Source organism: Enoplosus armatus, chromosome 18 (genome assembly GCF_043641665.1).
Source record: "Enoplosus armatus isolate fEnoArm2 chromosome 18, fEnoArm2.hap1, whole genome shotgun sequence".
Taxonomy (NCBI): Eukaryota; Metazoa; Chordata; class Actinopteri; order Centrarchiformes; family Enoplosidae; genus Enoplosus; species Enoplosus armatus.
The window spans coordinates 14,688,897-14,715,159 of NC_092197.1; the positions used below are offsets into that span (position 1 = coordinate 14,688,897).

General features: G+C 41.0%; 4 protein-coding genes across 8 annotated transcripts; 2 read left to right on the top strand and 2 right to left on the bottom strand.

The window, feature by feature from the left end:
• The first annotated feature begins 1,439 nt into the window (after window positions 1-1,439).
• LOC139301276 (heat shock protein 30-like) lies at window positions 1,440-2,108 on the top strand. The gene has a single exon (XM_070924626.1). It carries the CDS (start codon window positions 1,440-1,442, stop codon window positions 2,106-2,108), a length of 669 nt encoding a protein of 222 aa, XP_070780727.1.
• Window positions 2,109-3,502: 1,394 nt separating this feature from the next.
• On the bottom strand, window positions 3,503-4,171 carry LOC139301306 (heat shock protein 30-like). Its single transcript, XM_070924665.1, has one exon. The coding sequence runs from the start codon at window positions 4,169-4,171 to the stop codon at window positions 3,503-3,505; it is 669 nt and encodes a 222-aa protein (XP_070780766.1).
• Window positions 4,172-6,841: 2,670 nt separating this feature from the next.
• LOC139301404 (N-acetyllactosaminide beta-1,3-N-acetylglucosaminyltransferase 2) lies at window positions 6,842-8,185 on the bottom strand. The gene has a single exon (XM_070924789.1). It carries the CDS (start codon window positions 8,183-8,185, stop codon window positions 6,842-6,844), a length of 1,344 nt encoding a protein of 447 aa, XP_070780890.1.
• A 4,684-nt stretch (window positions 8,186-12,869) lies between these two features.
• Window positions 12,870-23,896, top strand: smad2 (SMAD family member 2). 5 transcript variants are annotated; one of them, XM_070925187.1, is made up of 10 exons: window positions 12,870-13,126; window positions 17,763-17,852; window positions 18,615-18,808; window positions 19,116-19,250; window positions 19,550-19,624; window positions 19,905-19,958; window positions 20,244-20,456; window positions 20,749-20,886; window positions 21,757-21,901; window positions 23,773-23,896. In XM_070925187.1, exons 1-10 carry the CDS (start codon window positions 12,870-12,872, stop codon window positions 23,894-23,896), a joined length of 1,425 nt encoding a protein of 474 aa, XP_070781288.1. The 5 variants fall into 5 exon arrangements, with proteins under 5 accessions (XP_070781288.1, XP_070781287.1, XP_070781289.1 ...); XM_070925186.1 differs by lacking the exon at window positions 17,763-17,852 and having other exon boundaries at window positions 20,749-20,890; window positions 21,644-21,901; XM_070925188.1 differs by lacking the exon at window positions 17,763-17,852.
• The last annotated feature ends 2,367 nt before the right edge of the window (window positions 23,897-26,263 follow it).

Consider the following 26,263-nt stretch of genomic DNA (forward strand, 5'->3'; position numbering starts at 1 on the left):
TAAATCCTGCCTTCTGTGTTGTTGTTGCTGTTGTTGTTGTTGTTGCCCTACTTCTCTGCGCAGCCCTCCATATCAATCTTTTCTGTACACTCTGTGGATAAGCAAATAAAATACTGGCAGACGAAAGGTGTAAACTACTGTTGACAAGTGAATAAAATAACATTCAGTTCTATTGCTATTACAGCACATTATTAGTACATGATACAACAAGGCCAGCCATGAATTCACTGAGAGTAACTCACCTGTACAGTGTATTGTTTCCTTTTATTTCATTGAAATCTGTGCTAGTTTACATCTGTTTAACAGTTTTATGCGTTTCCATCCAGATTAGTTTGTTCACACAATGATCTCTTTAGATGTGACCTGGAGAGCAGACTTTATAGTCAGTGCATCAATATGATTGTGATGTTCACTTATGATCAAAACTAAAACCACTGTGTGGCACAAGAATAAAAAGAGAATGAATGAATGGAGAATGCAAATGAACAGTTTCAGTATTAATTAGAAACTCTGTATAATCAATGTACAGTGTCAGTAAATGAATTTTGTCTTTTGTTAAACTAGGATGACAACTAGTGGCAAAGTGCTGAGATGGCAGGAAAGTTGCTGGGGTTTGGAGGATGAGTTTGGTGTTAAGTATTTGTACAATGAAAGGCTGCCATCTAGTGGAGGCATGTGCAAACGACAGGGGGAGGATCAGAGGAAACTGTTGGTTCATATCTCAGCATGAGGCCGCCCAAACATTCTATGCTCTGCACACACTGTGTTTCATCTGAGAAACTCAAAAGACTAAACATCCACTGAAGAGGCTGTCACTCATGGATTACAGTTTTTCCTCAGAAGAGGTAGGTGGTTTCTACATTCTAATAGGTTAGGAAAAGACAATGTCTCTATTAAAAATATTATTCACTTATATGTTTTACTGTTTCCTACATTCCTTAAATTATCCAATATATATCTTCTAGTTAAAGGATCACAATGACAAACCTTTTATTATCCTCCATCTTTGACATTTCAAACCAATGGAATGTAACCTTATTGCAAAAAAGGACGCAGAGAGAGAGAGGGTTGATTCTGAAAATGACATGTAGATTAATGAACAATATGAACAGATTATCTTTAAAAATAATCATCTCCCAGATTGATTCTATATTGTGGGTGAAAGCTTCATTTATACTGATGAATCTATTTCAAACAGCAAACTTCCTGATCTGACAGGAACGATCCAGTGACATGGCCACTCCTGAGTAACAGCTCCACCCAGTGGAGAGCTGTGGTAACGACTGGAAAGTTCCTGAAGACTCTGGAGCTCCTCCAGTTACAATATAAAAGCCGGGACAGTCCCACTGCTGAGACAGAAAGCAACACAGGAGAGAACAGACACTTTAACAGTGTTCCATCTCACAACAAGAGGACTCAACAGTAAACACACAGTGAAGATGCTGTGCTCTCATGGACTCCAGTCTGCCCTCAGTCCAGTCATGGACTTCTACTGGCCTGTACGCAGTCTGTGGCCAGAGGTCAAACCTCTGCTCTACCAGCAGGATCTACTGCAGAGAAACCTACAGGAGCTCCGCAGCAGTCTGGAGCTGATGGACAAACTTCAACACCGGATCCCAGAGGAGACGGAGCCTTTCCAAACCAGTGTGGCCGTGCAACCGGCCTCCTGCCGGCTGGAGAAAGAGGGAGAGCACTTTGGCCTGACCCTGGACGCTCAAGGCTTTTCCCCAGAGGAGCTGTCCGTCAGGCAGGTGGGCAGGAAGCTGAGAGTCAGCGGGAAGACGGAGAAGAAGCAGGAGGACGGGGACGGCTCCTTCTCCTACAGACGCCAGGAGTTCAGGCAGGAGTTTGATCTGCCTGAAGGGCCGAGCCCTGAAGCCGTCACCTGCTACCTGGCTCCAGACGGGAAGCTCCACATCCAGGCGGCCAAAGCTCCGTGTGTCGAGGAGGCCGAGAGAGAGCTGACTATCAAGAGGAGGTCGGAGGAGGAAACACAGCAGAGTGTGTGTTCACACACAGAAGGCAGCAGCACAGAGAGAGACAACAGCACACAGGACAGACCTGAAAACATGGACTCATCTGCATGTTGTTCTGACAATGTACAGTAAATGTGTTTCATACAAAAGTTAAATGATGTTTATTTGCTTTTCTATTTGTATGATCAATAAATGTTTTGAAATTTACATTTTGTTTTTTAGTTTTTATTACTATTATTTAATAATAACTGCATCTTCTTAGGTCAAAACAATAATAATTGCTAGAAAACGTCTTAGTGTTTGACCTTTGAATAGTGAAGGTTTGAACTGGAATTGATTATGACTGACACTCAGCAAGTTTTTGGTGAGAGGACAATTATTCTATGTGTTTGATATACTTACCTCTATAATGGGATGTAATGTTATATTTACTGGAATGTGTTACTCCTCATTTCCTTTTTTTGCGGTATGTGCTTGATATAATGGGTCATGTTTTGAATTCAAAACCTTTTGCATTCTCTTGAAAATAAATTCTTCATCTAAACAACATTTTAGTTGTGCATCTTTTCATGTACAAGTAAACATTCAAAGTATGAAAGTTTAAATTTAAATTATGCAGAATGGCTGCTGTCAACATTCATTTGATTTTCCTTTTGGACATCTGATTCACTCTGTAAGTTATCACCTTGAATGTGGTTTTGACATCAGTTTAAATGTGGTCGCATCTTTTTCCTCTTTGAATTTTTTTTAAAGATATTTATTGGGGCATTTTTGCCTTTAATTGCTAGCGATAGAGAGGAAAGGTGGGGGATAGAAAGGGGATGACATGCAGCAAAGGGCCCTGGGCTGGAATCAAACGCTGTGGCAAGGACTCAGCCCTTGTACATGAGACTCTCGCTCTACCAGGTGAGCTAAAGGGCACCCCTTTCTCTTTGAAATTTGATTATCATTATTTCCATCAGCCAACCCAGAAAAATTAGGAATTTGAGCTGAAACCAAATATCTACAGTATGATTAATAAAGCAACAAACATTAATTCTCAGTCAACTATATGTGGATTTTTGACTGTAAAGTCACCTCAGTAAAACTGCCTGTATTCTGTAGCTACACACTGTTTTCATCAGATCCTATGAGACATTGTGAGCACACAGGATCCATCTGTCATAACCGCTCATGAGTGACAGCTCTATCCATTGGAGAGCTGTGGCAAAATGTCACAATTAGCCAGTACTGGTTATAACAGACATGTTGGACCTATGAAGTTATTCATAGTAGATATGTGAATCATTTCCCTCTTCCTCTATCAAATAAGCATAAAAATACATAATGTAAGTATGCAATAATATATGTACATATGAAGTATATTGTATGTATTATACATACAATAAAAGCTATATCTGCAAAAGAAAAGAATATATGTTTTTTTTAAAACAACAGAAAAACATGCTTTAAATTCAAAACCATTTATTTATCATACTCAGTTATGAAAATACAAATTTTACATTTAACTTTTGTATGAAACACATTTACTGTACATTGTCAGAACAACATGCAGATGAGTCCATGTTTTCAGGTCTGTCCTGTGTGCTGTTGTCTCTCTCTGTGCTGCTGCCTTCTGTGTGTGAACACACACTCTGCTGTGTTTCCTCCTCCGACCTCCTCTTGATAGTCAGCTCTCTCTCGGCCTCCTCGACACACGGAGCTTTGGCCGCCTGGATGTGGAGCTTCCCGTCTGGAGCCAGGTAGCAGGTGACGGCTTCAGGGCTCGGCCCTTCAGGCAGATCAAACTCCTGCCTGAACTCCTGGCGTCTGTAGGAGAAGGAGCCGTCCCCGTCCTCCTGCTTCTTCTCCGTCTTCCCGCTGACTCTCAGCTTCCTGCCCACCTGCCTGACGGACAGCTCCTCTGGGGAAAAGCCTTGAGCGTCCAGGGTCAGGCCAAAGTGCTCTCCCTCTTTCTCCAGCCGGCAGGAGGCCGGTTGCACGGCCACACTGGTTTGGAAAGGCTCCGTCTCCTCCAGGATCCGGTGTTGAAGTTTGTCCATCAGCTCCAGACTGCTGCGGAGCTCCTGTAGGTTTCTCTGCAGTAGATCCTGCTGGTAGAGCAGAGGTTTGACCTCTGGCCACAGACTGCGTACAGGCCAGTAGAAGTCCATGACTGGACTGAGGGCAGACTGGAGTCCATGAGAGCACAGCATCTTCACTGTGTGTTTACTGTTGAGTCCTCTTGTTGTGAGATGGAACACTGTTAAAGTGTCTGTTCTCTTCTGTGTTGCTTTCTGTCTCAGCAGTGGGACTGTCCCAGCTTTTATATTGTAACTGGAGGAGCTCCAGAGTCTTCAGGAACTTTCCAGTCGTTACCACAGCTCTCCACTGGGTGGAGCTGTTACTCAGGAGTGGCCATGTCACTAGATCATTCCTGAGTTTTCAGGAACTCTCCTGCATTTGCAGGAGTCCAACACTAGATGTCACGCAAACTCATGTCATTAGATTAAAGTGTCCCTTTACCCAAATTGTAGTAGTAATATTCATTCACCTCCAATGGCATCTCACTTTGCTAGATTCTAGTTTTTATTTTATTTTACCACTTTGTCAAGTCAAGTCATTTTTGTTCACACAGCCCAATACCACAAAGGTCAACCCAGATGAACACCTATGGAAGACTTTGGACCAACGTGTAAAACAATGCTCTCCATAAGACCAAATGATACCATATAACATATAACTTTCATCTATTTAGTGATGTCTGTGATCGTCTCTGATGCTATATGTGCTTTTGTCATGGCTGGCCATGTTTTTCTTTTTACCTGCTATACTCTCTCTTACAAAAGAGATCTTGATCTCAGTGATATTAACTGATTAAATAGAAGTGTTATACATAAATGAGGGATTATCTTGTGGAGGAATTGTGTTCATATCTCTAACTGTTCCACAGACTGGGCAAGGAGCGCTGAAGGTGTTCTGGAGGCTTGTGGCCTTGTGCCTGACTTCATACTAAGACACTTCATGTTGGTTTTTCCTTTAATTTGTCACCCATGTAGTTTGTAGTTAAATGTAACTATAATTGCATGGACACTTAGTTCACCTTTCCTCCATCTCTCCATTTCCTCATTAGTGTTCAGTAGCTCAGTAATCTTCCTCCTGTGGTCCTTAGATAGACTTATCTTCTTCAGCAACTACATTACTCTGAAGCCACTGTCTGCCTATTAGTACCAAAATCAATGATAGAGACCAGACAAGAATAGGCTTTAATACAATAAAGAGAAGAGAAGAGATGCACCCAGTTTCTAAACATATTTCGTCTTTGTAATTTTTCTTTTAGAATTATTCAGTGTGGACACGGTGACCCTCTGTCTTCTCTTTTTGTTGGTGTTTTCCTACAACAGCTTTCCTTCTGCCTGGAGGAGACTCATCTCCTAGGGTCTCATTTTCCATCTCCTCCTCTTTGCTTTCCAGCAGGGTAAATTTAGACCGTCCATGTAATTTCCTTGTTTTAATGTAACTTCGTCTGGCTACGGCAGATGCAATGCATTTACTTCCTGATTTCCTTTTAGTTCTGGTAAACAAAATTCATGTATTAATTATTTGTGTATCCTGTGGAAAAAGCAGAACAACCAGTTGCACACAGGAATTCACGTCATCCAACTTTGTTTAAGCGCCCACATGCAAACCAGTGAACATAGACTATCAAACACTCCCTCCTGACCTGATCAGATTTACTAAGGTCAGACTATAAATGCTCTAATGCTCATGAGCCATAATGTTTTGCCTTCATCTTGACTACATGTCTGTCTTTTTAAAGAGATATTATGGTGAGAAGAATGAATTATCTCTTATTTTTATATCTTGTTGCAACCAAAATATAAGTGAACTACAACACCATAAACAAAATGAATGAATAAGGATATTTAATAAAATTGTGTTTTTAGAGACGAACATTTATTTACCCTTAAACATCACACATTTGCTGTTGGAATCCTTGAGCATTCCTGCTGGTTGTGTTCATCTCCAATAAACCCTCATCCCTTCCAATTTAACAGACAAAATCTTTCAATAGTATGTCAATAGTTAACTGGATAACTTGACTAGAGTCAGTCACTTAAAATCCATAACAGACGAGAGAAAAAATCATTGTGGAGTTTTGTCTTTTCTAACTCTAAGTGAAAAACAATTTGTAATATCTAAGGCCCCTTTTTAAATCAGCAACATTTTGTGCAGTAAAAACGGATGAATTAACTTTTATTGTTCCAAAATCAGATAGCATAATTCTCCTATACATTGCACCCTTCCTGGCTAAATGATAACCACAGTCAAAGTCAAGCATTGCTACAAATTATTACTGGAGTTATAAAAGACTATCAATTCCATCACATTTTAAATATTGGACAAAGAGGATGTGAGACATTTGGAAAGTTGGAACTGCTGACTTAAAGAAAACAAAATTAAAACAAGCGAAAACACAAATTAATTCATGTTCACCACTGAATGTATCACAAAGCTATCTAAAGTATTGTCTTCTAACATTATAAAACAATATGTAAGGTATTACATTTTCTTTATAAAGGTAGTAAAATACATTTTTTAAGCTGAATGGGTACAAATACATACCAGTATTGATTTTAGCCTTTATTGTGTAATGCCTTCATAATATAAGTACCCTTTGAGGTAGATCAGTCTCCTCCTCAGTGTTACGTAACTCTTCCGAGGAAAGGTACGTCGCATGTGACCCTCACAGGGTACCGCCTGCTTGGCATGAAGTTTCAGCCACAGTGTGTACGCTTCCCACATGAGTATGGTGGCAACATTCAACCTGTGCTCAATGAATCTCAATGAGGTCTCAATGAGTCTATTTGGCAGGCAAATGAGCCTCAACATTGACCCGGCAGATTCTGGAGCTGCTTCCATAGCGTCAGCATCTCCTTGGGACTCCGTCTGTGAACGAGCAGAACAGATTTGTAAGCACAGGGATTGCCCCTGTCTGTCTGTGGGAGATCAAATGTTAAAAAACCCGGGTGGTGGCTTGGAGAGAGCCCCAGTCTGTGCAGACACATGCCCAGATACACATCATCTATTGGGAAAAGGCGCACCCTCTCAGACACCTCTTTCAATCGTAATGCAAGCGAGCCAGAGTACACCACCCCTCCTCCACCGGCGTACGGTGGGTACACGCCTTTGTAGAAATGTTCTGGTATGTAGTATTTAGTTGATGGCTCACGGTTCGGCATTGCATTATTGATTACGTCTCCCACAAACAAATTCATGTCAGTTTCATTTGTATGGGCTCTCCACAGGTTGTGCTCCTCTAACTGCTTGTGCAAGTAATCCAGAAGGGCACCTGTTCGAACAAATACATCATCGTCCCCTTTGAACACAAACATGGCATCGGGGCAGTATTCCTGGAGCCAATGCCAGAACAGCAAGTCCTTTAGGGTCAGGTTAAAGAATGTGTCTCTGAAATCCCACTGTAGGATATCTCCGTATTTCTGGTTCTCAAGCTCCAGGAGGTTTTTGAGGTCTGGGTGAGGGCCTGTGCTTGAGTCCTGCCTTCCAAGCAGAAACACTGTACGGACTAGTCCGCCTTTCTTATTTGACTTCCCCTTCACCAGACCACTGCGTCCCCACGTTTCACGGATGGCCTGCCTGTTTTCAAAGTTCCCCACTTGAGATTTGATGGCCATGATGAGCATGGGAGAATCCAGACCAAAGCTGCTATTGTTCCTCCTACACATACCAGGCTGGTTGATAAGGAGGGGATACTCCCTGCAGTGCATTGACCAGATAAATGCCCTCATTTGTTCTGGCAAGCTGTTTAAATCCTGCATACGAGGGACTGAACACTTGCGTGACATGCAGTCAGAAAGGCATTCATCTTCAAGTTCGGATAAAGGCTTAGCTTTTGGCTTCCTCTCTATCCCAGTTGTGTTTCCTTGCAGGATTGGATTGTGGTGACGGTCCCAAGCTTGCTGCAACTGGTTCCACAGCCCGCTGTCCTCCAGACGAAGGTTCCAGAAAGGGCCAAGTGGGTGAGAGGCCAGGGCAGAGGTGTTAGCAGAAATCCCCGGGGCAATGTAGTGGACAATTATTTTTGGAGGATTGTAAGAGATGGTGACGAATATGGACACCATGATGTAGATCAGAAGGTGGCCGGTCATCATGCAAGGCAGCAGGCACATGCACAGCAGTCTCCCGTTGCATTTGCAACATTTGCCCATTGCCTGTAGCGTACAAATCAGACACACCCCTGCACACACACAAAAAATAACACTTTTTTAAAATAATCATAACAGAGAAAACATTTAAATTGCCCCCACCCCCCACCTAGGAGAGTTTTAGCAAACACTGCAGGCAACCCTCTGGAGTTTCTGTCTCCTTGGTGATGGTCCAGTGAGGGTTATTATCGGTTCTTGTCTACACACTCAGAGCATCATCCAGGAGCTACCTGCCTGTAGGCACACAGCCCCTGTAGACACACTGTGGAACATATTATATGCAACAAAGTGGGTTTGCTCTAAATGGGTACACACTGCCACATTATTTTGCCCTTGGCTTCAATAAAGTATTTGGTTGGGCCTCACAGTCCTATATCCATTTTTTATTTTTTATTTTTTTTGACAGCAGCACTGGGAGTTTTTTAAATGGCCTAATGGCCCACTGCATGTAAACCATTGACTGTTACAGTCAGATAAGTCTCCAACATGCTATTTTTCTATAGCATATACAGCATAAACTTACAATTGTTTGCTTTGGAGTCTATTGACAGTCATTCTTCCAATTGTTTGCCAAATCCTTACTTATTTAGGCAATGTATGAAAGACAAAGCAAAACAATTACTTACAGGTGTGTGACCTTCTTTCCTGGGTTGAGCCGAATGAGATGAAAGACACAGTGACTTGTGGTGTCCGCTTTTTGTTTTAGCGTTTTCATCCGGCTTGGTTATAGGCTGGTTAGACCGTGGCAGGTCTGTAGCGCATCACTTATACCCATAACGATGAAGGATAAAAAGAAGCATCCCTTAAATCTAAAACAGGCGTTCTCATAACACAGCAATAGCCGCAGCTGAGCAACAGGTCCCAGGTGACTGTGCGCACAGAGCATGCGCCTTTCAGGATATGAGGAAAATACTCACAGGTTTGACGTACAGCTCATGCTGACAAAGACTGATTTGAGCGCTGATTCTTCCGCGGAGAGAGACTTTAGTTTGCATGCAGGTGCTGCAGGTTCATATGCCTACATATTTGCATGATGTGGTCAAATTTCCCCGCTGTGGGATAAATAAAGTCTAAAGTTTAAGTCTAAAGTCTACTTATACAAACACGAAAAAGTACTTAGTAAACCCAATAATCCATACTCAGTGTCCTTTTATTCATTTGTATGCGGTTTTTAATTAATGAATAAATAAATGAATTACCTATGAATAAACAGGATAAACAAAATATTCTTGATTAACCCAGTTTGTTAGTGACCACTGACTATACTGTAGCCTATATATCTACTGTCACATAAATACATATAAATGAATGAGTTTATGTGGTGACTTTACCTAGTTTCTCATCAGAAGCATAGTTTGTTTTATCTTTAGTTCTATATGCTTTCACTGTAATTCACAATTTGCATATCATACAAGTGGGTGCGAATGGCGGTGTAGGGTATTAAACCACAGATAGTGGCAATTTTGAAAAGGGAAGCATTATAAAAATAAATGCTAACATTTTCTATTTTATTCTTCTATCTATGAGATTTATCTTTATTCTATTCTATTCTATTCTATTTAATTGACGACCTACAGTATTATGCAATTGTAAAAGGACAATCAAGGTACCCGCTGATAAACATCACCGACATACCTTCGTACGTAACAACGTATGACGGACACGACCTCAAGCCAATAGAACACCCGTCTGGCAACAGGTTATCGGCTGAACCCCGGGATTCGGCCAATAGGAATAGAGAGGAGGCGGGGCATTGTGGCGTCGTGCTGCCGATTGTGATTTGCATGAAGCGATACATGTTCGGTTGAGCTTTGAATGAGGGGCCATCATCCCGGCGGCTCGGAGGTGGAAAATACAGTTTAAAGTCTCTCTGGATGCATTTAAAATGAACAAGCAGGCTTTTCTGACAGGCACCTGAGCGGCCGTTCAGCGTCCTTTCACCTCCTCGTCGGGTAAGTGTGTTCATAACATTGAAACTGATTTGATTTGTGAGCGAGCAAACATGCAACAGACCTGTTTATTTGTCTGTGACACAAAGTAGCAAGCTTGCTAGCGGATTTTTTCGTACTCTTTTTCTTTTTTTGGAGGAGGAGAGGGGAGGAGGGGAGGAGGAGAGGAGAGGAGAGGGGGGCGCTATCAGTCATTTCGAGACAAAAGAAACCTGAATATTTTCACTGTGTCTGTAGATGCAGCAAATGACATGTAGCAGTGAAACGAACTCGCTTTTTGTGGCTTGTCGAAGTCTAACATCCACTGGCTGTGTGGTGTGAATTGCCGTTTGTAGCGTTAGCTTATTCTTCAAACCGTGTGTGTGTTGTGTGTATGGTTTCGGAGAAGAAGTAACCCAAACAAACAGTTTCTCTTAAAAAAAAAAAAAAGACGAGACGTTGCAGACAAAATAAGGTTGCTTATTTTGCCCACAAGGCCCTGATAGCCGTGGTCAGCATTTCCAGGAGACATGTACATTGTGGCCACATCAGCACGTTTTGTGCTTTGTGTTCCTTACATTAAGACTTTCTGTACAGTTGTAAAGGCTATCGCATACAGCAGAGGTTTTTTGTCGTTGTTGCAGGAGTGTATTCCTCCTCCTTTTGTGTATCAACCTTTAGCAAAACAAGGAGCCACAATCTTAAATTGAAGTGATCCTTTATTTTGCTAAATAATCACTTTTCAGTGACCCCAATCAAAGACCAGCAGTACACTATTTTACCTCCAGCCTTCTCTTATTCTAGCAGAAACGGTCCTGCCTCGTTCTGAAAGCCATTCATACTCTTGCACTATTAGTAAGCAGTCCAAGGGTTAAGCTTGGGAAATTAATTCTTAGAAGGAGCTTGGGCTTTCAGAGTAACATGCCGAGGACAGTTATCCCTTCCTCCCTGGCAGCTGAGTTGAGAGATCTGCATCACTGAGTGGCTCTATCTATATTTATTTAAGTGTTGTTGATCAATGATCTAGTGCCCTAATCTGCACATGACAAAAGTGTTTCTCTTTTAAGAGACTGGTTCCACAGAATAAGATAGGTTTTCAAATTTGATTTAATAATTCAATTAGAGTATTCTCTGTAGATCCTCTCTGGATTTGCTCAGTTTGGGCATGTGTGTTTCCTCATTAGGCTGGAAAATGGATCTTGGCAATAAAATGGGAGCTATTATATAGGATAAGGTTACATATGCATGTTTAGCGTGTGTAGTGGCCATCAGATTTCACATTTCACTAGCTGTTTTCAGCACAGGGAATTGCTCGCTTTCCAGAAGGGTCAATAGTCTCCAGAAAGGATCAGTGAAACTTAAAAGGTTTGCAGGTGGTGTTAATGGGTCAGCATGTTTTATCTGTCAAGGCTGCTCCCGAGCAGGGTTTAACACAGTCTGACGCTGCTCAGCTTTCTCATGAGAGGGTGAGAGGGTGGTTTCGATAATAGCACAGGTTAACTATAGGATTAGTATAGGATCAGTGGAGATACTGACACAGATTTGTCACTTGAGGCATAAATTCCTCTCTTCTCTGTAAAAAAGATTGCCATATATTGTGACAGAGGATCACCCATACCCTTGATCAATAATAATTATTAGTGATTTGTGCAGAGCTTCAGCTGTGTGAAGAGCATCTGTGAGGTTAAGTACCCGACGCGAACAGTTTTGTGTATGCATAGTGAAATGCTGGTTGATGATATGTAAGATATTGCCACTGGTAAAAACGTTTTAAAAGTTTTTCTACATAAACATAAACATCTGCTCACTTAAACCGTCACTACATTTTTCTGAAGCGTAGATATAGTAGAACTTCACGAATTAGTTCTATAAATGTGACATCCAAATTCTGATAATATATGCAGTATGTAAGCAATTATTGCTCAGTATCAGCAAAGTGACCAATACATCATGCAGTTCTAAAAAAAAACCAAAAAACTCTGTGTTAAAGCACATAAATGAGTTTAAGTGATTTTGCGAGATGGCAAACCCAATTGTGCAAACGGAAGAGCTTCATTTTGTTATTGTAATCAAAAAGCACTAGATGGAACAGTCAAGTGTGCACCAGCAGTAAAATATATTCATCAGGTGTTGACCAACAGAGAAAAAAAAAAGAATGAATATGAAACAGAATCAGTTAATGTTTCCAAATTGTGTGCAGGGTGTGTAATGCTATGACTGCCAGTCTGGCTGATACATGCAGTACTGTACATGCTGGGAGAGTTAGCAGCAGGGGGTTATGATAGATGTGATAGTTACGGCTATCAAAAACTGTTCATAAATCTGGATGTGTGGGCATAATTGATGTCATTGTTTCAGAAGAAAATGTTATGCAATGAGGTGTTCATCAGACTTTTCATCTTTTGAACTGTCTTACTCTTTTGTGCTCACAAATGGCATTGTGTGCTTTCTCTGTTTCTTAGATTTCTTTGGATGTACTCCTCTCCGCTCCCTATGCTATGTGCTCTCCATCTGATATTATAATTCCCCAAGACTCCTCAAGACTAATGCCTTAGTTCTGACTAGACATCAATTAAAAACATACATACATATATTCTGTGCATACATAGTTTTTTTTTTTTTTTTTTTAATCTCCAGTGGTAATTCAGACAACAACCCATCACCCGTATCACCCTCCTTCCCCTCTCCCTTTTTTTCTTTGTGTCACTTAGGACACACACTTAGGACACTCAAACACACAAATACATACACGGGCCACCATGTCCTCCATCCTTCCCTTCACTCCCCCGGTAGTGAAACGCCTCCTGGGCTGGAAGAAGACTCCGGCTGGGAGTGGAGGAGCTGGAGGAGGAATTGGAGGTGTAGGGGAGCAGAACGGAGGAGGGCAGGAGGAGAAATGGTGTGAAAAAGCTGTGAAGAGCTTGGTGAAGAAGGTGAAGAAGACTGGGCAGCTGGATGAGCTGGAGAAAGCCATCAGCACGCAGAACAGCAACACAAAGTGTGTCACCATACCAAGGTGAGATGAGGACACACACACACACACACACACACACACACACACACACACACACACACACACACACACACACACACATACACACACACACATCTATTGCTATGCCTTTCTTCACATGCTTACACACACACACACACACACACACACACACACACACACACACACAGATGTATGTCAAGATATTTAGGTAAAATACACACTGTCCCACCCAATCATACACATGGTCCTTGACATAGTACACACACAAACACATGTGTGTATATATACTTTAGCATCATCATGCTCAGGCAAGACAGCACTTTCCCACATTTGAGAATGTGCCACATTTTTTTTGTCTTAAATAATTCATTCATTAGCAAAAGTAAAGTAAGTTTAAGGAAGTAGCACAAACACTGGTCCACAGTCCCTGTACACTGGTATACCACAATACCACCACACAGATCAGCACAGCGAGGTGTGTCAACACACATGAAAGGAAGAAGGAGGGTGACGGGCACCCATAGGCTTGCAGAAAGAAGAGTCTCTGTTGTGCAACAACGGGTCTACTTCCACATTCTGTAGTTCCATAGGTTAGCAAGGCAGCAGAAGTGAAACCTGATTGGAGGAAACAGATGTCCAACACATGATGCCAACCAAAGTTGTTTTATGTTGAGCTTTGTCAGAATTCATTAAGTATATGCAGAAAACGTATCCGTGCGTTCACATTGTGTGCAGCGTTGTTGCTCTATTCTGATCAATGGCTGGAAGCGCGACAGGCTCTGATCGCGCCTACGCTGTGGTTTTTTGCAGCTACAAAATTCTGAACCGCCTTGTTCAATCCTTGTTTCAGTATTGCCTTTCATCTCCTTACATTGATTATATAGGTTGACATGGCTTGTTAGAAGGCACTACTTTAGATTAAGATCACAGGAGTTCTCATCATGTCCCTCTGGAACTGAAGTTTGTTTCGCTACCATGGTTTCAAAAAATGTTCTTTGGCGTAACAAACATCTGCTGCTTCAAGGAAAATGCAGAATGGATGTGCCAGATGCTGGTGTGTCTAACTGATGGCATAAGTTTGAGTACCTCCTGACAGCATGAGTGTCTTTGGATCGGTTTATCAGGCAGACTTATTATTTAGTAAACAAAATATTCAACAAAGACACAAGACAATCTGAATGGCTGTTGATGGCCAGTGACAGGTTAGCATGGCATTATATGTTTGGTGCACACACTGTCCCCATCAATCACATAGACTGTTTTATATATGATGAAGGCTGAAGACACACCATTAACAAAATGATGGAAGTCTTAAGACCTGAGACAAAGCTATAGAAAGAAGTGAAACAAAGTATTGATACGTATAAATACAAACACTACACAGAAGTAATTTAATGTGAATCTTTGCGATGGCTCTCGAAGAGCAAAGCCACAGTGAAAAAAAATCCATTATAACAGTACATCTCTCTGAAAACAGAACACCTTGATCTTAAATTGCGTCACATTTTTTCACAGGAGAAAGTCGTTTGACAGACTTGAAAAATAAACTTTTGTGTTTGTGTTGTATGTGTTTTCTGCCTGAAACAACCCTTGTGCACCCAAACCTGCTAATACTGTAGATACTTAGCCTGAATGGTTACAGGTCATGTGTCTTTCAGTATTGATTTCTCCTGTGTCGCATGACGAGGTACACGAGCCAAGTCACCAGACCAGGTGAAACCTTATCATGACAGAGGTGGCAAAGTCAGGGGAGCCCCATGAGAAGCATGTGATTAACGTCAATCAATCCAGTTGACGATCAGCAGAAAGGGGAGATAACTAGGCTGCTCTGTGAAGATTTTATGAGCTTCCCTTCTCAAATTTTCTATGTAATCTACCCTCTCTCTTCTTTCTTTCTCTCTTAGTTTCCTTTTAAATTATAAAGTATCAATAATAGAATCTGTCCCTGCAGAGAAATTGTGTTTTTTCTTATACCTCACTCCCCACCCATGTCAGCCACAATCATCGCACCTGGAGCTAATGGGTATTTAGTTCAATTCAATTTTTTTATATTGCGCCAAATCATAACAGAGGTTATGTCAGGGCACTTTTCGTATAGAGCAGCTCTAGACCGTACCATGTCCCGTATGATAGTAGTGTCCTGCTCAAAGACACTTCAACAGGGCAGCTTGTTTTTATAATCCTGTCTTGAACCCTGGTCTTTCACTGAAGAATGCTATTTCTGATTACCACACCACTCTGCTTCCTCAGGTAAATTTTTGACAGGTAGAAACAAAAGTAGGTCATTAGTCCAATGCGATCTCTGTAAATCTGGTATGCATTTGGCTAGACAACAATCAGATAGTGTATTTGCATTTACAGCACTGTTTTGACCTCCAGATGAGAAGCTGGAGAGGTGGCAAGAAAAATAAACATGGCAGGTGCAGGGTTAGCAGAGGTGGTGCTAATGTACTGCACGTGTTTGCTTTTCCTTTATCATTGAAGGGTTCATCTTCTACGACTCCAGTAATATCAGATGGTGATGTTCCTGGTGGGTGGAGAGCTTCTCAGCAATGCACTCTACACAGGCAGATCTAATCACATTGCAGCCTTAATGCATGCTGTGTAGCTTTACACCTTGCATTGACATGCTGCCTTTATATGTCTTGATATCAAATTTATAGAATTGAACCACTGTGAGCATCAGTGCTGGCTCAGGTCAGTGCAGTTCATAGTAGGAAGTTAGAGAAGTACTGTAAATGCGAAAAAAGGATAAAAGTTCAGAAGGAGAACCATGTGAGGCTTAAGTATCTGATGCCAGGCCTCTCTCTGTTTCTTCACTGGAGGAATGTGGGCTAGATAGTAGCTTCTGAAGAGGTACTGATAAGGTGATGGTGGTTCTTGTTAGACATTTGCTGGAATACTGCTGCAGTCTTCAATCTACGAAGAAGAAATTTAGAGATTTTTTTTTTAATCTCCGGATGTCAGGGTTTGGGACAAAGGACTTACGTTCTTTCAATTCTAAATTGAGTCAAATCACCTACGAACCAAGCAGTGAAGAAGGCAATTATTGGCACACAAATAATTAAAGAAGAAAATACATGATAAAGTGCTTTCTCTCACTGTTGTTTGTAACTTCTTGTAACTATCTACAGGTTGGGGGCAACCTTGCCATCGAATTGTAGGTCCTGATGTACTACTCTACAGTGCTCAGTAGTTTTTGGTAGATATCACTCCAGGCCTTGGTGCATAGTTCACTTCCCTTTGAACACAGATAAGTAAGGTTGATAAAAGTCTTAAGATAAATTGCTCTGGCTCTTGTAGCTGTCCTTTTTTTTTGGGTGGTGTAGGATGTCAGAGAGGTGTCTGGAGGATTGTTCAGCCATAGCAGGTGTAGGGCTTTGTAGATTTCTGCTTGAGTGGAGGTAAGAGGAATTGTGATGGAGGAACAGTGCAACACCTCAGCTGTGTGAAGAGATAGCAGGCATGGGCAGCCTTTTGAACAGTGATGGAAATGTGGATGACCTCAGAAAGAGATAATGGTTTTATGTTGTATGTATGTAAACAGTATACATCGGCTCTGGGTGAAAATATCTTCATGTTTTGCAAATAATCTAGTTGAACTGATAACTGGACCTCTTTAACTTCCAAGTCTAGCTTTTTTGCTTTGATCCAGACTGATTTATAGGTGAGTGGATGAGTATCAAGAATCTTTAGACAGACAGACTCAATAGGGATTGTACTGGTGACCTTTTAAGTGAGAAAGGAAGAAGGCAAGACATTAGCTGCGTCTGGAGATAGTCTACATGGGGCTTGTAGTTGTAGAACTCTTTGAGTTGGCTGATAAGTGCACAGATAGAAGGTCTTGCACAGACAGGTCTGGCAATTACTTTGCTCTTATCAGACAACAGAATCTCTTCTTCCCTCCTCTCTTTTTTTCTGCGAGGCACTGAGAAAACTCATAAGAGCTTTAGAAGTTAGCAACAGTTGGGATGTGTTTCTTTCTTCAGTCATACACACACTTTGTATTTCTGTTGTATCTGTTAATTTTCTTTTGTCGCGTATTGACACATTTTTTGTAATCATTCACATATTGTTGTGTAGATGCATATAGTTCCTCTTTGACTTGTTGCTTCACATCACACTTATCTATATCTTTAGAAATGTGAATCATGTGTAAGTGTAGTTCAGATATTATATGCAATCATACCCTGCAGGAGCTTATTTAACCTTAAGGCCTTAAGAACAAGTAAAATGATCAAGTAGAATGTTCTTCTACAGTGTGAGTATGAACACATGAGGAAGATAAATTAATCTGGTGTCACCTTTCATCTAAAAGTTTTAACAGGCAGCCACAACTCAATCCCATCTACTCACTGCATCACCTGTTTGCACCACATCACTACATGTCCAATTTGGATTTGTCATATGATCACCTGTCATCCAGTTAGTGTCTCTTATTGAAAAGCGCGAGGGCGGATCTTTTTATTTCCACCCCTTCGTGCCAATAAGAGACCAACTGTACATGTTTGTGATTTCATCCTACTAATTTGGAATGAAATGTCCCATGTTTACCATCTGTTTGCTTTTATTTTTTATCCTTTTTGCACTTGTCCTGTGTGTGTGTGTACATGTGTATGCATGTCTTCTGTGTGCGTGTATGTTTGTGTGTCTGTAGTAATTGCTCAGATCTATGGGGTCTAGGTTCAGGCCACACGATAGAGCAGTGGGACTCTACTGGCATGTACGGATACCCTGACCACAGCAGGTGAATATACTCATGCACTCAAGCACACAATGAGTTGACACTATACATCTCTTCAGTCCGGCAATCGTTACGCAGTAAAATGGTAATGCCCACATGTTGTGCAAATGTCTGTAAATCTGTCTTTCTGTAATCTACAGTGTCACTACACACTGGCTTGTGTGGCCATTTCCGTGTAATGTAATGTCGTAATACAACCTTATCACTGCCATTAGTGTAATAATACAGGCAATGAAGAAGTAATTGAGCTGTATTTGAATGAAAATGTGAATGTAACAAGAGGAGTTGCAAAAGCCAAAATATATTACACAATATGAGTGATGTTTACTGCCTGTGCTGTCAGATTAAGCGGTGGTATCGATTACTCATGAAAATGCATGAATAAAGAGGGCTTTTAGTGTGATTTCCATATAGATGTTTTGTCTATAATATACATTTTTCTGTTAAACAAGGTTAGTAAATCATAGGATGAATTTACAAAAGATAAATGTGTTGTCGTTTTGTTTTTGCAAGTGTGTGTCTCAAAAAATAAGGTTTAGCCATAAAACATAACCAGCTTCCTGAACGCCACTGGTTGGGGAGTTAGAGGCCTTTCTTGTACGCTCCTGTTTGTTTTTTATTTGTATACTGCCTCGGTTCACACTGCCAAACCAGAAACTAAAGAAGGCACAAACATATTTAAGCATCCCTCCCAGTTTATAGTCTCCTTTCAAGACTTGGGCGCATCACTGAGCTATCAGCTGTCCTCTCTCCCAACCTTCTCAGGTCACTGGACGGGCGTCTTCAGGTGTCCCATCGTAAGGGCCTTCCCCACGTTATCTACTGCCGCCTGTGGAGATGGCCCGACCTTCACAGTCACCATGAGCTGAGGGCCATTGACGCCTGCCAGTATGCCTTCAACCTCAAAAAGGATGAAGTGTGTGTCAATCCCTACCATTATCAGAGAGTGGAGACGCCTGGTAATGATCCTTGATAATTGTGTGTGTGTGCGTTTCTGTGAAATAGTACTGCTGGCTATGATCTTCAAGGTGCCCTCTAAGTCTATAATCACTGTTGTAATGGCAACTGAAATTGTTTGGGGTTTCATTATCACTTTACTTCACTGTAGTTATGCTAGTTTGTGTAGTGGAAAAAGTGTTTATTTGTATATGTTTTTGTGTGTGTATAAGAAGCAGAACTTGCTTTGAAAAAAGGTAAATTTAATTATACGATCTTGATAATTTGCTTGTATAGCGAATCATATTTGCCTCCTTCCTTTTCTCCCAGTGCTGCCGCCGGTGTTGGTGCCACGCCACACAGAGATTCTGACAGAGCTTCCGCCTCTAGATGACTTTACGAACTCCATCCCTGAAAACACCAACTTCCCTGCTGGCATAGACCCTCCTAATAACTATATACCAGGTCTGTATGCAGGGCAGGAAGTAGAACTTGTTTTCATTTTTTTCTTCACTTCTTACATTAGTTGTCACACAAGCCAACTAGATTTGTTTTAAATAGATTTTTTTTTAGATTTTGTTTTTCATAGAAAGGAGAAAGGGCAGATTGCCAGCCCGGTGGTTGTTTCTACGTACATGTGAACACACAGGCACAACCTTTATTTTGACTTACAAGAACGCACAAACACCTCAGTCTTTCTCATTTGCAGCTGTGTGTTGTTTAAAATGTGTTCTTACTGCATGTTTGTGTGTTTTATTTTACAGAGACTCCTCCGCCTGGTTACATCAGTGAAGATGGAGAGACTAGTGACCAGCAGATGAATCAAAGTATGGAAACAGGTAGACTAGTTGAGTGTTGTGTTAGTGTACATACAGCTGTGTATGTTGCTGGTTGTAAAAAGACACACAATAAGCATCAGAATATCAGTTTTGACAAAATCATACTCAAAGCCACACTTTATTTTCTTGTGCTGACAAACATACATCATTGCTGCAGTGAACATAGACACCATAGACAGTTTTAGTAATATTAAACAGCACCGTTTACTCAATCTGCACATCAAATGTAATACAGATTACAAAAAGCTGTTATATAATGTGTCTTTTGTTTTCCTCCCAGGCTCACCAGCAGAAATGTCACCAGGCACCCTGTCGCCTGTCAGTCATGGCCTGGGTAAGACTGCTATATTTGTAATTCCTCATCGGTTTTTCTCAATTTTATTGCAGGTCGATATACAGCTCTTGAAAATAAAAATAAATGTTCAAGGAATAGTTTATGTTGATGTATTGTAGAGCCAAGGTAGTTGGGAATAGTGCCATATTGAAAATGGATCAAAATCGTAAGATTTTGTGCAGAAAGGCCCAGAAAAGCTATCAAATTTGGTTAATAGAAAACAGAAACTGTTAAGGATTTCAAAAGAAGAACATGTAAAATGTCTCCTCCTCGATTTCTTTTCAGACCTTCAGCCGGTTACCTACAGCGAACCAGCTTTCTGGTGCTCAATAGCCTACTATGAGCTAAACCAGCGGGTCGGGGAGACGTTCCATGCCTCACAGCCGTCTCTGACAGTTGATGGCTTCACCGACCCCTCCAACTCTGAACGCTTCTGTCTAGGGCTTCTCAGCAATGTTAACAGGAACGCAACTGTTGAAATGACAAGGAGACATATAGGTACACACACACACACACACACACACACACACACACTTCGAAGTAACTTACCCGTACACAGATTTGTTTGAGCAAAGCTAATTTCATAATAAAGTATCTGGCATCATAAAAGGTCAAGCATATGTGAAATACGTGGTATTTGCATTCAATTCATTTTATTATGGACATAATACAGAATACAGAACGTGATAGTTTATATAGCACAAAATTCATGATTTCTTCTTCATGATTGATGCCTTCCCCCCTTTCTTTTTGTCCTTTTTATCTTCACATTTTTTCTGCCACTCTGCAGGTCGTGGTGTGAGGTTGTATTACATTGGAGGGGAGGTGTTCGCCGAGTGCCTCAGCGACAGTGCCATTTTTGTCCAGAGTCCCAACTGCAACCAGCGATACGGCTGGCACCCTGCCACAGTTTGCAAGATACCACCAGGTTTGCACACATACATAGTATTTCTTCATTTTTACTACTGCTACTTACTTTTTTTGAGCCAGTTTTATGCCATACAACTGACAAAAAGCCTCCTTTCTGGGTTGGATAGATATATTTGCAGTGTTTACATTTATTGTCAAAAAGTTGATTGAGCTCCTACTGAAACTTTTATCTGGCAGCTTGGAGGAACAAAAATCACTACCACCAAGTAACATTCTATAGCTGTTGGTACATAATGGCTTACCTTTATGATGAAAATAATCCTGACTGAATTGCAGATTTTTTTCACCTGATATCGATAAACATCGAGGGGTTTTTAAATGAAGCTTGAGAAAGAGCACTAATGCCCTCCACAATGTGACAGTTTTTCTCAGACTCTCACCCACACACACTGACTCATCTGTACCCATGTAACTTTGAACATTTCATTCCTAGCCAAATGAGCAGTGTGAACAGTATCATTACTGAGGCACAGAATTGTACAGAAACAGGAAATGAGGATCTTGTAGGCATTCAGGGGTCGGACTTGTCAGCCTTGTGGAGAATAATCACCAACATACAATACACCCACACCTCACAGTGCCTCTGCTTGGTGCTCTGAAGTTGCGCTCACAGAAAGCACACGTTGTTCTAAAGTAACTCATAGTTAACTTTTGGGTTTATCTAACACATTCATAAAATTCAAACATATCAGACTTTATCAGGGATAGAACAAAATGTCCTGGTATTGCCATGGTTGTCCCCAGTGTTTTCACAGTTCACCCTCCTCTACCGAGATGGAGAAAGGTGTTTTTATGTCTGAATTAACTCTCTCTGATGGTGATGATCACTTCACTTCTTTTTTTCTTTTTTTTTTGTTGCCTTTTTTAGGCTGTAATCTGAAGATTTTTAACAACCAGGAGTTTGCTGCACTGCTGGCCCAGTCAGTCAATCAGGGGTTTGAGGCAGTCTACCAACTAACCAGGATGTGCACCATCAGAATGAGCTTCGTCAAGGGCTGGGGAGCAGAGTACAGGTATGTTAACATGTCACATTATTCTCTCTTTCACTATCACCCATGATGACTGAAGAGTTGTAGGTGTCTGGTCAGACCGGAGAGTGGCACAGTGAATTAATTTGTGCTACCTTGTGAAAGACGCCATGCTGGAAACTCAGTGATATAAAGATGATAAGACTACTTACAGGCTATTGCTACTGTTGGTTTATACTAGTTTTGTTTGTGGCTAAATGGATATGAAGAGGGACAACTTTGTTGACATTGCTCTTCATTTGGCAGAGCAGTATTATATACAATTGGATGGTATGATATGGCTAATATGATATAGCTTCCTCTAGTTTGGACACACCTCCATGTCCTCAAATTTAGCACTGGTTTGCAATTGATCAATGGGTCGAATTTACTTATTCCCGTAGGCCTACCCTTTATTTGTTAGGATTTAACTTTGGTGGGGAAAAAAACCCATCAGCTATAATATGCTTAAGACTGCCCTGGGCAACTTTTAAATACTATTTAAGCCTGGACTGGCTGAGGTCATGTTGGTGCAGCGAGAGCCCAGCAAAGCCTGTAGACCCTCCAAATGTTGCTTAGTCCATACAGCAACTTTACCATCTGCACTCCACATTGACTCACAAGCTGATTTCATAAGTGCTGAACTCAAAATACAATTATCATAGCAGCATCTTGAACAAAACTGGTTAAACCTAATTAAGTTCACCATCAAAAATCGGTGTATCACTAGTTTCATTGCCATCAATTTTGAAAAAGTGACGAAAGACAAGAAGATGGCATATACTTGGCATGGTCCCAACAGGTTAAGTGGTCAAAAAAAAAATGTTTTACCCTCAGATTTTGAGTCACCATTTCCTATGCACAGATAAAACTTGACATGATAAAACCTGATGCCATTTCATTTAGCCAATAGAGCAAATGTATAGGACTTCAGTCACGGAGGATTGGAGGGTTGTCTTTTGTCTTGTCTCGCCCACTTTGTAATTAAGGTAATGAATACTGGTGTGTCTTTATATGGAAAATGAGGTAGGGTCAATGTACATTATGTAAACAAGTGTTTAAAAAGGTAAAAGGTTTGTTTGAGCTTGTGCATGCTCTCATCTGCACTGCATGTGTATAATCTCTATTATATTCCTCCTTTTGTTGTAAAATGTCAGAGATTACAGGGCATTTGTCTGTGTCTCTGTCTCTGTTGCCCTCCAACCATCCATCCAGCAAACATCTGTTCTGCTCCTGGCTCTGCTTTGTGTTGTACCCTCCCAGGAGCCAGACAGCAGCGTTTGTGGGGGTGTTTTGGCTTGTCCTCACTGGCCAGGGTTAAGCCGCTGTGTAGCCTGTCTGGTTAACAGTGTCAGTGTCTCCGCTGTCTGTAGAGCCCAGGCCAAGCCTGGCAGGACTACAGAGTAGTCAGCTGTGTTTGATCATCTGGTCCGACCTGGGCAATGCAAGCTCCCATTCACTTTTTATTTATTTGTTGTAAATCACTTTAATGAAAGTGCTCTAGCACTACTTGCACATTAACAATACTACTGCTTTTACTACTTGTCTTGTTGGGCTGCTACTGTTTCCATTATATATTCTATTTATATTTATTGAATCAGAATGTTATTTCATCTTAGCAACATTTTTTATGCAGCACTCAGTTAATAACTGGGATAAGAATTAGTATAAATTCTTCTTTGTCTACGACTTTGTACTGAAAGAAAATACTAACATGGAATAGGGGAGACATTATCTAGAGATGCTACTATGGCTGTAGCTAACATCAATAAAGGCCCATAACATATTGCATGCCATAACACTTTGAGCCTCAGCTGGGTCAATCAGAACGAGTGAGAAGTGTTTCCTTGCCCTTAAGCTGTATTTTATCCCTACAGACGTCAGACCGTAACCAGCACTCCCTGTTGGATTGAGCTGCATCTCAATGGCCCCCTCCAGTGGTTGGATAAGGTGCTGACCCAGATGGGTTCACCATCAGTGCGCTGCTCCAGTATGTCCTAAACAGGGTTCTGCTGCTGGCTACACAAAGTTAAACTGACATTTCACAACATTTGACCAGTATGTCCTATGGGAGACCACCACACAGTCTTAAATTGATGTGCTAACAACATTATGAGAACAAAACAAAAACAAAGAGAAAAAAAGGATTACTCAATGGACCTGGATGGGAGAATGACATCACTGATGGACAATAGTGGGATGTTAACACTGATGTCACAGTGGGCCTGATCACCTTCAGCTCTGTTAACGTTGACATTCCAATAATCATGGACCTAAAAATTGAAATCACCCTGCAATATCCAAATGACAAGAGAGTGATGTCACAGTAGACCAGACTACATTCATGTTTTTGGTATTTGACTGAGGCTGTGATCCGGAAACACAAAGCAGGACGGAGCTTTACAGTCCCGTTCAATGACACGAGAACGGCTTGTTTCTGGGATTGAGCATGTAACCTTCTAGTTACAGGACGGTCTCTCCAACTACTAGCCCATCTTGCCGCTTCACTACCTACTGTACCTACCACAGCACAACTCTGATTCAGCATCAAGATTTCAGTTTACACAAGGTAGACCAACAGTAGTACTGCCACTCCAGGCTCTTGTTCAACCAAAGTCAGCTTCACGCCTGGACATGAATTTTTTTTCTTGGTCCATTCCATTTTTATCGGAGGTTTCTACTTTTCCTGCTTTTCTCCTAATCAGTCCTGTACTGTCGTGATCACAGACCTAACTACGCTGGACTGACGGTCCTTCAGCTCTTAAAGGGGTGACCACTGGAATAACAAGTTGATGTCTATAATTAGTACTACATACCCCGTCTTCACATGTTCAAATGCACACAACACACACTGTAACACAGACAAACCTTTGCAGTTCAAACACCACTTAACTTGCTATTTTAACACCTTTACTTTGACATGACGTCAAGTCATTTCCTCTGTATGTTTAATGTCGATTTTTCCCATTTAACCACAAAGTGCAGTGGGGCAGATGTTTGTGGATCAGAGCTGAAACAAAGAAGGATGTCTTTTGTAATCTCTGTGAGGAGTTTTTATTTTAAAGTGTGGTCCGTCGCTAACCAGCACAGATAACTGGAATGAGTAAGCTAAGGAATTCTCAGTGCAAAGTCGTAGGACATGTCACTCCACTGGAACTTCACACAATAATCTATGAACTTGTTTTTAGACCGTAATAATGGTGTAAGGAGCCACAGTTAACAGTTTGCCCCTTCTGGTTTTTGATGCCTAACAATTTGCACTGTCTCTCTGCGCCCCCCCCCCCCCCCCCCTCATCAACCTTTTACAATTATATGTAAAAAATGTTGAGAGATGTGCAGCATTAGGATTCTGTATAAAGCGTTAAGCGTCTAAGCCTCAATGTTGCCCCCTGCTGTTCAACAGACAGAAAAGATAAACACCCATCACCTACGTTTCGCTGATGTAGACGTTGCAGTGGCGTTGAAGTGTCTTGATTATATGCTTGGAATGCACAGTTTCCCCATTATTGACATTTTATTGATAGGAAGATGGAGATAGAAGTCCTGCAGTGTGGGACTTTAAAAAATAGCGTCTATATTATACTTGCACTGCCCAAATTATGCACCCTTGATATTGCTCCAAGAAAGTTGCCTTTGATGTAAAATACAGCAAGATATGCTTTGAAATGTACAGATAGGAATGTTGAAAAAGCCTAATTGAAGTCCAGACAATTCCAAGAAATATAATAAATGTTCACTATAAAGCTTTTTTCCCCTTATACTGTCTGAATTGGCTTATTAAAGAGCATCCTTTTGATTTGAATGAGATTTCTTGTCCTGATCTAAAAGCCAGCTGGTACCTATATCTGTAACTTAGAATCCAAACTTTTTTCAACTCAAAGTGTTTTAGCTTTAAGTATCTGACAAGCTAGTTATACGACACAGCTATTATTTTCTTTACACATTCTTTTAGCTACATTTTTGTATTTTTTTATATATGAATATATTTACAAATCTTTCAACATTTTCTTCCTTTTTATTAGAATTTAATATTTTTTTAGAATATGCCCTCTGTTTGAAATGATCACAGCTTGATGATGAAGTATGTAGCATAGGATATAACATTTCACTGAATTTACCACTGACTGCTGAGTGAGAGGCCAAGTCACCATAATCACATCCTCTTTTCTTCAAAACCTGATTTGGCTGCTAAAGTGGTGAAAGTCCCTGGTGAATTTTGGAATCTATCAGCTGTTATAGCCGTTGAAAAAGGTAGTTTCATGCCTTACTTTTTCAGCTCTATGGGTGTGACCCAAATTATGATAGTGTTGTCCCAAAGACTGAATGCATGTATTTACAGTATGTCCTCTACACTGCAGATCCACTGTG